The 12,307-nt window shown below is 52.8% G+C and overlaps 1 protein-coding gene across 1 annotated transcript; it reads left to right on the top strand.

Moving 5' to 3' along the window:
- Positions 1 to 416: 416 nt before the first annotated feature.
- LOC308259952 (arylacetamide deacetylase-like 4) lies at positions 417 to 12,036 on the top strand (the record flags this gene model as incomplete). The annotated part of the gene is made up of 5 exons (XM_080691292.1): positions 417 to 496; positions 4,417 to 4,495; positions 4,567 to 4,783; positions 7,776 to 7,839; positions 11,262 to 12,036. The coding sequence occupies 5 exons, from the start codon at positions 417 to 419 to the stop codon at positions 12,034 to 12,036; spliced, it is 1,215 nt and encodes a 404-aa protein (XP_080547418.1).
- Between the last annotated feature and the right edge of the window lie 271 nt (positions 12,037 to 12,307).

The raw sequence follows: 12,307 nt of genomic DNA, 5'->3' as shown, positions 1-12,307 counted from the left end.
GCCTCACCTCCTCTCCTTTATGGCATCCTGTTCAGACTGGACAAGCGGCACACGTCCCCTCCACGGTGCCCTCAGTCTGCTCATGTCCCCGCTCACAGACGGGATTCACGTGCGAGGCTGCAGGGCCGTACGTCATCGGCCTCCGACACTTGTTTTGCTCGTGTGACCAGCATCCCAAGGGGCAGCCGTCCTGGCACGTGTGCGGGAAAGTAGCTTCCTCCAGATAGCACCGGCCTGCCCTGGCTCCCAGTGTGCAGGACAGAAAGCCATGTCCTTGAAGACGATATGCATCTGGACATCCCAGCCCAGGCTCGCTTTCCTTGTTCCCTTGACCTGGTTGGTGTTTGGGAACAAGAAGAGGACATTTCATGCCCTTTACGCCCCCGCCCCTTTCCTCTGGGGGTGACACAAGCTCCATGGCCCAACCATTCTGGCTAGTGTTCATGGATCTGCAGGAGCGTGACCTGCGCAGTTGCACCCTTATGAAAGCGAGTCAGTGAGGGGGTTGCCGTGGCGCACACCTGCAATCCCCGGACTTGGGAAGCTGAGACAGGAGGGTGGCAGGTCCGAGGCCAGCCTCGGCAACTTAGCAAGACCCTGTTTTAAAATAAAAAAAAAAAAAAGGGTTGGAGTGACGCTTGGGGATAGAATGCGGATAGGTTTAATCCTCAGTATCAAAAATAAAAAAGGAAGTCAATGGCTAGCAGAGTAGCTATCACATGAGCCCTGATGTCCGGTCATTTTACTTGCTGGGCAGGGGACGGTCAGCAATGAAGAGTGTGTGGAGCAGGTTTCTGATGAGAAAGAATCTGGGATTTTCTACGGTAGAAATCGGGGGAGGAGGAGCACCCGCTGCCCCTGCCTGGGTGGGGCAGCACAAGTCCGTAGGTCCATGCCCGACTGCGGAAGGCAAGTCCTCTTGTTCCAGTAAGAAGAGAGCCTTCAGCGGAGTGAGTGACTGCCCCACCTGCTGCTGTGTACTAGGGGCTTGTGGTTGTCGGTCTGTTGCGGGCGGTCAGAACCAGCCCTGGCTTTGAGTGTGGCTGTCATGTTGTCTCTCAGGGTACTGGAGAAGACCAAAGGGTTTTTTTCTGCCCTCTTAGGTTCTGTTCTGGGGCCCTGAAAATTAAACAGACCAAAGACAGGTGCACTGGAGACGGATCTCATTTGCCATGAATAGTTTTTATGTGGCACAGGGGGACTTTTTGAAAATAAGTGGAAACCCTCAAGGGACAGGTAGGCCTGAGAGTTTATATATACCATTTTGACAAAGAGTAATAAAATCACAGCAAAGTGAGAAGACAGGGAAAATTGGCTTTTGGGGGTGGCAAACTGGGAGGAAATAAGTGAGGGAAATTATGAAAGAGAAAGCTTGTTAGACATATTCATTATATAGAATCCCAGCCGTACGTACTGTATGACATAAGTCTAGAATTATCTTGTTCTTCCCTTCCTGGTCTCAGTAAGCTCAGGGGACACCTTCTCAAAGGGAAATTTATTATTTTTTCTTTTGCTTTTAGACAAATCGGGGGGAGACAGAGAGCTTTCTGAAATCCACTTTTCTGAATTGTCTTTAACGCAAGGTAATTTTTGTACCCGAGGGACATATTTGGGAGTGGCACACGCTGATCCTCTACGATAGTTCCTGCATAGCTTGTCTCATTTGGCCCCATGAGTCTGGCAAAATATTATTTTCTACTCTCAGCAGATAAACTTTCCAAAGGTCATCAGCTGGTGAGATTTCTTTAGAACCAGGGTTTGAACCCAGGTAGTCTGGCTGCGGCACATAAACCATGGAAGATTGCTACACTGTCCTTTATCCCAAAGTAGAAGAAAGGAGGACCCGTGTTCAGTCACATCCTGCTCTGAAGGGTCAGAGGTGGCACAGTGTAGATACTGGGGTTTGAACCCAGAGGCATTCTACCTTTGAGCTACATCTCCAACCTATTTATTTATTTATTTATTTATTTATTTATTTATTTATTTATTTATTTGGAAACAGGTTCTCACTAAGTTGTTGAGAGTCTCACTAAGTTGCTGAGCCTGGCCTCGAACCTGCGACCTTCCTGCCTCAGCCTCCCAGGTGCTGGGGTTGCATGCATGTGCTGCCGTACTCAGCTCCTTAAAGTCTTTTGAGTGTGCTTGTTTGTCAGGAAAAAAAAAATGGCAGGGCTGGGACTGATGCACATCTGGGAACTTGGTCACAGAAAGGAAATAAAACGTCATAAATGTCTGCTGTGCAATCAGTTGTCACTGCCTGAATTCTTGCTCCAGGCAGTGGGTGATATCTCACAAAATTTTTCAGGGAGGAATAAAGGAGCCCAAACATCCCATCTGAGGGAGAAGACAGGGTGCCAGCCCGGCCACAGAAGGAGAAACACGTTTCAATAGCTGTTCATTGCTGCATTCGAGTCTTGACACGAAAGCGGCGGGTCCTGGGTGGTCAGAGCGGTTGCCCTGGCAGCCGGCCAAACCTCCTCTGCCAGGAACTGGCTGGGTGACTCTGAAGAGGTCTACTAACCTCTCTGAAACTCAGGGTTCCCCTTCATCCACTCGCAAAGGAGGTTCCTCTTTTGAGTTTTGTTTGTGTTTATTCGAACAGGGGACTAAACTCAGGGGCAGTCTACTTCTGAGGTAAACGCACCATAGCTCTTTTTACTTTATTTATTTATTTATTTGTTTGTTTATTTATTTATTTATTTTGGTGGTACTTGGGTTCCTGGAAACCCTTCTACCTCCAGACTACACTCCCAGACCTATTTTATACTTTTTATTTGTAAACAGGGTCTCCTAAGCCAGAGCGGCTGACTTCGAACCTGCGCGATCCTCCTGTCTCCACCTCCCAAGCGCGGGGATGACAGGCGTGCCCACCACGCCCGGCCTTTATCTTTTATTTCACTATATTTCCAATGCTGTGATCCTCGGACCTGTGATCCTCCAGTCTCGGCCTCCCAAGTACTGGAATTACAGGCATGCACCACCATACGCAGCCCAGTTTAGTTTTTGTTTTTTTAATTCTGTCTTTGATAAACCCTATCTGACTCCCCTAAGCTGGAACCGATTCCTTTTTGCTTTTGACTTTCTGACCTGTCTGAAGATCCTTTCTCAGGTTTACAGCCTTTTTTTTTTTCTTTTGAGGTACTGGGGATGGAACCCAGGGGCAGTCTACCTCTGAGCTACACCCCCAGTCCTATTTTTTTAATCTTAATATTTTTTGAAATAGGGTCTCACTGAGTTGTGAGGGGCCTCGCTAAGTAGCTGAGACTGTCCATGAACTCCGATCCTCCAGTCTCAGCCTCCCAAATGCTGGGATTATAAGTATGTGCCACCACACCTGGCTTTTGCAACCATTTTGCTTCAGAAGCCTATCTGAGTTGACTACATCATCTGTTTTCATCTACTTAATTATTTTTTAATATAATTTTAGAGCCAGACGTGGTGGCACATGCTTATAATCCCAGCATTTGGGAGGCTGAGACGGGAGGATCGCGGTTCGCGGACAGCCTCAGCTACTTGGTGAGGCCCTCTGCAACTCAGTGAGACCCTGTTTCAAAATAAAGAATAAAAAATTGGGCAGGGGGTGTAGCTCAGAGGTCAAATGCCTCTGGGTTCCATCCCCAAACCCACAATAAATAAATAAATAATAAAATGGGCCCCTTTTCCAGAATTTTCCAATAAAGTCAAAGAGGCCAGACCCTGAACCAGTCAGTGCCATGTGCAGCCCTCCCTCACAGAGTTTTTAGAATATGATCATGGAGAAGCAGACGCTCACCCCGGGCTACGCAGGAGCCTGGAGGCCTCCTCTGGCACAGCCCATAGGGCTCGCAGAACACAGAGGTGCATGGGAAGAAGAAAGTCTCTCCTGCCACGCCCCCTTCCAATGTGAGGAGATGGACAACCTTTAGTGCTCTCCGCATCCTCTTAAAAAGACAGTGCGCTGGACAGGAGCATCTTTGGGGAGGGACTGCGGATGCTTTCCTAGGAGGAAGGTGGGCACCTCGGCCTCCCTGAGAGATGATACTGGAGCCAGCAGGTAGAGGAGGGGAGGCAGGAGGCAGGCAGCATCTTGGAGGAAGAGCAAAAGGCCCAGAGGGCAGGTGAGCCTGCAGGAGGGCCAGTGGGCCAGGGTGGCTGGGACAGAGCCAGCAGGGTGGGGCACAAAGATGGCGCCGGGAGGCTGTGGGTTGGGAAGCCTGCAGGGCCCCGAGGATCTTCTAAGGTTATTGTCATTTCCCCAAGTGAGAGGGGACCGCATGGCCAAAGGTGAAGGTCACGCCCAGTTCTGAGCTGAGCCAGGCAGCAGAATGAGCTGCTTGTATTCTACTTTGCATTCTTGATGATTGCCTAGCCCTTAGCGGAGGAAGATGAAACTGTCCTTTCATCCCACAGACACGGGTGGGCACCGGTCGTGTGCAGGGCCCGGGGCTGGGGGAGGAATGTGGAGACACAGCTTGTCAACCTCCTGAACAAGGCTCGAGAAATGCTCTGCCTTCAGGTGATGGGAATGGAGGAGCCCTACACACAGCCAACCTAACGGGACTCTCTCTTCTTACCCTTCTCCAACAGGGCAAATTACTTGAGAAGCTGAGGATTTGCTCCATGCCGGACTTTTTCAGTTTCGTGCAAGACAGAATCATGGTCAAGCGGAACCCCGGCGTGGTGGTGACGGACCTGCGCTTTGGGACCATCCCCGTGAGGCTGTTCCAGCCCAAGACCAAGTCCTGCAGGGCCCGGAGAGGCATCATCTTTTACCACGGAGGGGCCGGGATGTTTGGGGGCCTGGGTAAGGAGCCCCCTGTGGCGTGGCAGGGGCAGTACCCTGATACACGCAGAGCCTGGCCCACGCCTCCTGAGAACCGCTGGGGAGTGAGTCCAGAAAGCCAGGCCCTGGAGATGGTTCTGGAAGCCCAGGCACAGGGCTGGGGCTCAGTGAATGCATGGGGTCGGTGCCACCATGGACAATGTGTTCTGTAATAGTCTTGGTCTAGGGGGGCTGGGGCATCAAAACCGGAGGGTCAGGGCTCTGGGTGTCACCTCTGCCCCACCATAGTCACCAGTCCATCCTGTCACGATGGTCCCAACCCATGCATTTCCCTCAGCTCTATAGGACGCCCTGGTCCTTCCATCGTCTCCTGCCCCCACTGCCCCCCACGCCCTGGCAGCTGAGCCCCTTGCTCAGCCCTTGGCCTAGTCCTCTCCCTCCACAGGGAGAACATACAGGTCAGAGTTGGTCTCTTCCCATTTCAACCTGTCCTGGGCCCCTCCAAGAGACCCAGGCTCCTCCCCTGCATCTCAAGGCCCTGGGGTGGCCGGGCCTGTGACCTGTCCCCTCCCGCCAAGGTCACCTGCAGCTCCTGCTCTCTCTGCAGCAGCCCCATGGCAGTGCTGTGTGGCCCAGACCAGGCTCCGCCCTCCTCATCTCCTGCACCTGCTGATTGTTCTGACCCAAAAAAAACTTCTCCATACCCTGCCTGTGCACGGTTGGCTCCCTTGTTCACCCAGCCTCGGCTCCGATGGACCTCCCCAGCAGCCTCCCCCCGTGTCTTACCTAAAGACCTCTCCCTGCCCGCTCTGCAGCTGGCTCTGGTCTCATCTCCATCTGACACCGGGGCCTTCTCTCCATCCCTGGCATCTCCCTGGGCAGATGTCTTTGTGGCACTCGTCACGATCGGAGCGTATCTTGCCCCACCGTGTGTTTCCTGTTGGCTTAGTGTCTGGCTCCACAAAGAGAGAGGAGGGAAATCTCTCTTGTCTTGGTGGCTGGATCCCCAGTGCCAGCCCTGTTCTTTTTATTCTTTGAATGAATGAATGAACAGATGGATAGATGAGTTAATAATTTCATGAAAGGATGGGTTGGCAAATGGATGGATGGATGGATGGACTGATACATGCCTGCAAGTCAAATGTGCCCACCTGCCAAAGGCAGCCTGGCCAAAGACCCCAGCAGAGACAAGGTGTGCGTACTGCCCCCTGCTGGTGGCACTAACGATGGCCGTCCTACCCCCATGGCCTTACCTTGGCCTCCTCAGGAGGTTAACTAGGCCCATCTCCCTCCTTGTCCAGGGGCACTCTCCCCCGTCGGAATCCTGGGAGCCCCACGCCCCGAGTCGTCTGCGGAGGCTGAGATAATGTCACTTGCAGAGGTAAAGCCAGGGAAGGCTGAGCACGCATTTGCTGAGCGCCTGCTTGGTGTCGGGGACGAGGGAGCAGTGGAGACTAGACAGCCAGAGCCCGTGCCCTGGGCCTGCCGGGCAGACGAGGAGGACACCACGACAGGTGCTCTCAGATCTGAGGACCCAGGGGTGGCATCGCGTGACTCAGGGTCACAGTGGAAGTTCAGTCCTCCCACCAGACAAGATGGCACGGGACCGAGGGAGGGACCGAGCTGGGCTCCAGAGCCAGGAAGAACGTGAGCCAGCGGGGACCTAGGGGAGGCGGGAGCCCCAGACACAAGTGGGGCCAAGTACCCCGTCATCCTGACAAGGGACACTGATTCCATGCAGCATTGATCGATTGATTGATTGATTGATTGATTGACTGATTGATTGTGGTACCGGGGGTTGAACCCCGGAGCATTCTACCTCCAAGCGATGCCCCAGCCCTATTTTTTATTCGTTATTTTGAAATAGGGTCTCACTGAGTTGCAGAGGTCCTCACTAAGTAGCTGAGGCTGGCTGCAAACTTGCCATCCTCCTGTCTCAGCCTCCCAAGCGCTGGGATTACAAGTGTGCGCCACCTCACCCGGCTGCAGCATTTTAAAAGAAAATATGAATGCAAAAATACATACTGAACAAGGCCTAGAAGTACATTTGAAGGCAGCAGCCACCAGGGCTGGGTGACGTGCGGCCGCGCAGTTGGGGCCTCTTTAAAGTTTTATTATTTTGTTCATCACGGCCTGTTTGACGTTACATTGGACTTCTTTAAAACATCAGCCATGCCGGGCGTGGTGGCGCACGCTTGTAATCCCCGCGTTTGGGAGGCAGAGACAGGAGGATCGCGCAGGTTCGAAGCTAGCCGCGCGCGCTGGCTTAGGAGACCCTGTTTCCAAATAAAAATGTAAAAATAGGTCTGGGAGTGTAGCCTGGAGATAGAAGGGCTTCCAGGAACCCCAGTACCACCAAAAACAAAAAAAAAAAAACATCAGCCTCTGGAGACAGAGTGCCCAGTGGCCTTGGCCTGGTGCCAGCACAGAGGGGACACTTGTCCATCCCTGTCCAGGGCCTGGGAGATGTGAGTGGTGGGGCACAGGTGCAGAGTCCTGAAACAGGAGCCCCAGGAGGCGCTGGAGTGGGAAGGAGCGCCGGGGCAGAGCAGGCAGTGGCGCTGGACGGTGGGCAGGACGCCCACGAGGCTGGCCGGTCTCCACCGGGACCTTCCCTCACTCGGCAGGAAGCCTCGCCCTCCCCGGGCAGAGTGTCTTGGCTCCCAGGCGGCAGGACTTCTCCGGTGCTCCCCAGTGACCCTATGTACAGCGGGGCTGAGGCTGGGGGCTGCACTATCTTTCTTAATTTTGGCTTTGTCTATTTCAAAACCCCATTTCTTCCTTGCCTCAGTTTCCCCCACTGTAAAAGTTAACCATTGCAGAAGGTTCAGGGCCAAGGTCCCCAGAAGCCGTCATTAAGGAGAGTGGGGGGCGATGCCTGGCTTAGTCCGGGGAGAGCTGGCCAGAGTCGCCCAGAGGGGCAGGAAGAGGCGCTGAGAGGCGCAGCGGCAGCCCCCCCTGGCAGCCGTGGGAGTGTGGACCCTCAAGTCTGGTGGCCCTGTCTCCTCTGCAGATTGCCACCACACCCTGTGCAGCTTCCTGGCCCGGGAGACGGATTCTGTGTTGCTGGCGGTGGGGTGAGTTGCACGGGACAGATCGTGGCTTTTCTGTGGTGGGGACATAGGGGGTCCTCGCTAATTAGACCAGAGACTGAGGCCTTGGCCCAGAGGCCCCAGAGCCCATCAGCTCGCAGCATGACCCAAGCTGCCAGCGCCTCGAAGGTCCCAAGACAGGGAGTGTCAGGACAGCGGGCTAGGGCGGCCCAATCCCGCACCACAGGGCTGCTAGGAGTACAACACAGCCATCGAACCAGTGAACTAGAAGATGCCCATGGGGTGAACGCACCTTCGTGGTGCAAAGCTAAGTGAAAATAGTGTGTGTGTGTGTGTGTGTGTGTGTGTGTGTGTGTGTGTGACTGAGGATGGAACCCAGGGGCATTCTACCTCCAAGCTACACCCCCATCCCTATTTTTTATTCTTTATTCTGAAGCAGGGTCTCACTGAGTTGCAGAGGGTCTCACTAAGTAGCTGAGGCTGTCTGTAAACCATGATCCTCTTGTCTCAGCCTCCTAAATTCTGGGATTATAAGTGTGCGCCACCACGCCTAGCTGAAAAATTTCAAACATTACATAAAGCCAGATACTTAAAATGAACTTAAAAATAAGTAAAATCAAAAGAATACCTTCTGGAACTAGAGACCCAATAAGACAGTACACAAAGGAAAGACAAGGGACCAGGGGGTGAGGGGAGTGTGCACAGGATTCACGCTTCTCCTGTCTCAATTGGGGCCGCACCGAGCTGCGGGGAGGTGGTGGGGTAGTCCGGGTTGGCCAAAGGCCACAGTCAAGGTCCTGGCCATGGCTGGGGTCATGGTTCTGCAGGTGCCTGCTGCATTATTAAAGCAGCTGCCTCCCTGACTACCTTCCTGTCTACCTGCCCACGGCTACAACACGACCAAGGCCTTTGGAAATTAAGGGGGCCTTAGAATGGATGGAGGGACAGTTGGGGCTATACAGTAGGATGTAGGTTCCTTCTCCAAGACATCGGGTCAGTGGGGCACAGGTGAGAGAAGTTAAAACGGTCCTCTGAGGTTCGGCCTCCACAGCAGACCCCTTGAGCCCTGGCATCCCCCAGGCTAGGTAGACAGGGAGGCTGTGTGACGGGGGCCAGTTGCTCAGCATCCCTGGTCCTCTCTGCTGAGGCCAAGGAGGGTGACATCTTTTCAGTGTCCGCAGTCTGTGTCCAACTGGGCTCCCGCGGTGTCTGGACTTCCTCCCTTAGATCCAAACCTCTAAAGGCCTTAGAGATGGGGCAGGTGCCTTTCCAGGAAGCCTAGGAGGGTGATGAGCATGAGGGTGGTGTCTCCTAGGACATACTCAGAGCATCACTGCTCCAGACACCAGGGGAGACCCAGCCCTGGGCTGCAGCAGCTCTGATGTTGTGGCTGGTGGAGTTTCTCACCCCCAGGAGGGGCTTCGGGTTCCAGGGGGCTGGAGTGGGCGAAGATGCCCTGACCAAGACAAGGGGAGATGTCTAGGGACTCCATGTTCCCTAGTTTTGTTTTTGTTTTTGTTTTTGTTTTTGTTTTTTTGGTGGTACTGGGGTTCCTGGAAGCCCTTCTACCTCCAGGCTACACTCCCAGACCTATTTTTACATTTTTATTTTGAAACAGGGTCTCCTAAGCCAGCGCACGCGGCTGGCTTCGAACCTGTGTGATCCTCCTGTCTCTGCCTCCCAAGTGCGGGGATTACAAGCGTGTGCCACCACGCCCGGCAAATAAATTCTTTTTTTTTTTTTTTTGGTGGTACTGGGGTTCCTGGAAGCCCTTCTACCGCCGGGCTACACTCCCAGACCTATTTTATATATATATATATATATATATATATATATATATATATATATATATATATATTTGAAACAGGGTCTCTTATGCCAGCGCGGCTGGCTCCGAACCTGCACGATCCTCCTGTCTCCGCCTCCCAAGCGCAGGGATTACAAGCGTGCGTCACCACGCCCGGCGTAGTTTTTTATCATTGCACATATGGGACTTCCCACCCAAGTTCCTGGAGAAGATGTCTCTCTCGACTGGGTCTTCAAAGTCTTCATCTCTGCTGGGTTTTTTAGTCATGCAGCAGCTCTGAAATTACCGTCTATGGAGCGGCTTACTGTGCTAATCTTCCTTGTGCCGCTACAAGTACCTTAGATCATCACTTTACCAAAACAAAGGTTCGTCCCAGCCCACAGTTTAAGAGGTCTCCGCCCGTGATTGGCTGGACCCCTTGCTGAGGACACAGCAGGGTGGGAGCATGTGGCCCACCAAAGCAGCTTGTCTCGTGACCTAGCCACAGCATGTGAACTTGGGAAAGACACGAACATTCCATCTATTACAGGGATCAAAACCAGATTTCTAGAAGCCTGGGCAATGTTTCTGCCTCTTTCCAGCAGGTCAGGGATTTTCGTCATTGAAAGCACATACTAGCCAGGCGTGGTGGTGCGCGGCTGTGATCCCAGTACTTGGGAGGCTGAGACAGAAGGATCACAGGTTCGAGACCAGCCTCAGCAACTTAGCGAGAGTCTCAGTGACCTAGCAAGAAGACCCCATATCAAAATAAAAAGAGCCGAGGGTATAGCTCAGAAGTAGAATGGCCCTGCATTCTATCTCCAGTACCATTAATTTTTTTTTTTTTGCCTGAAAGTATAACTTTCAGTGGGCAAGGACTTACTTCCCGATGGAGAGACAATTCAAGTCATGGCAGCAGTTTTTTGCAATAAAAAGAGATGTGACCGAAGGCAGGCTAAAAAGGACGCTGGAGGCACATGCACCTGTCGCCCTGGTGGGGAGGTAGTAAGGGGGATAGGGAGCTGAGGGGTTGGCACTTGGAGTGGTGGTTGCTAGGCTGCACCCCAGATGCTGGTCCAGGTGGAAACTGTGGATAACTCTGGTCCCTTCTGCAACTGTGCACAGCATCCTCTCTTCCGAGCCAGGTCTGAAAGGCTCTGTTCTCCTCCTTGGGCTCATTCCTTGGAGACGTCTTGATGTGCCAGGCCTTTAGGCGCATCCTGAGAGAGCAGTTGGGCAGGCTTTAGGAGCAGGACATTGAGCTCTCAAGTTCCCTTAGACTTCAGCCTTTAGCGTTCCTCATTTCTCCATATGACAAGCAGTGGGACTCACAGTCCTTTCTACCAGCTTTTTTCTGTCATCGCTGGGTGTCCTGCTCCCAAAGCCAAGAGCTTACACTTTGCACAGCCTGGTGTGGAATCAGCTCATCTATGGGGATCAAAGAGTGGGTCTGGAATCAAGAATCCTGACTGCCCTGACCCTGGACAGATTCATCAGACCCACATAAGGGGAAAAAATGAGAACGACCATCCTTATTTTTTAGGATCAACCTAAAGATGTGATCGGGTACAGTCATCAAAGAGGCAAGGGGTAAGATGTGATCACAGGGCATTCAGCTACACTTGTGCTCACCATGTGCTCTGTGCCCCCTTCCTCTTAGGTACCGCAAGCTTCCTAAGTACCATCACCCTGTCATCTTTATGGATTGTTGGAACGCTGCTGTCCACTTCCTGAAGACTGTGCAAGCCTACGGGGTGGACCCCTCCCGGGTCGTGGTCTGTGGAGAAAGCCTCGGAGGAGGAATCGCGGCCCTAGTCGCCCAGCGCGTGGTAGAAACACCGGACCTCCCCAGGATCCGGGCTCAGGCCCTGATCTATCCAATCGTCCAGGCCATCAACTGCCAGCTACCGTCTTTTCAACAAAACAAAAACGTCCCCTTCCTTACTCAAAGTTTCTTCATAACGTGTGTGTTTCAGTATCTAGCCATCGACCACTACTGGCAAGACGCTGTACTGACAGGTGCCGCCATCCCCCCGGATTTCTGGAATGAACACAAGAAATGGCTCGGCAACGACAACATCCCCCAGAGGTTCAGGAGCAACGACCAGCAGCCCAAGTTCCCCGCACCTTTCAACAAGGCTGCCTACCTGGAGACCAGAGACTTGCTGACAGTGGAGAACGCGCCCCTCATAGGAGAAGACGAGGTCTTCGCTCAGCTCCCAGAGGCCTTTGTGGTGAGCTGTGAGTGTGACATCCTCCGAGACGATGCTCTGCTCTACAAAAAGCGCCTGGAGGACCACAACGTCCCCGTGACCTGGTACCACGTGGAGGATGGCTTTCACGGGTGCATGATCTTATTTGGTAGGAAAGCTTTTTCTTTCCCGTGCTCCAGGGACGTTGTAAACGCTTTAACCAGTTATATACAGAGTATTTGAAGGTCAGAGAGAAAAGCTCTGTGAGTAACTGTGTACTTAGCTTGCAAAGGACCCTGGGTTCTATCCTTAACACCCCATAGAAAAGGAACTAAAAATAAAAGACACATAATGGTGAACTCAGGCAGCTGTATCAGACAAGGCACAGACATCCTCTGCTTCAGCTGGGGCCTGGGCGAGTTCTGTTTTATTGAGATGGGAGATGCTGAATCCTTGCGGGGCCTACAGAGAGAGTGGGATACACACAGAGAATGGTCTGCTTTCTTCCTGGAGA

The sequence above is a fragment of the Muscardinus avellanarius genome, assembly GCF_963383645.1.
Source record: "Muscardinus avellanarius genome assembly, chromosome: 3".
Classification (NCBI taxonomy): domain Eukaryota; kingdom Metazoa; phylum Chordata; class Mammalia; order Rodentia; family Gliridae; genus Muscardinus; species Muscardinus avellanarius.
This window is presented reverse-complemented; position numbering and strand designations above follow the sequence as displayed.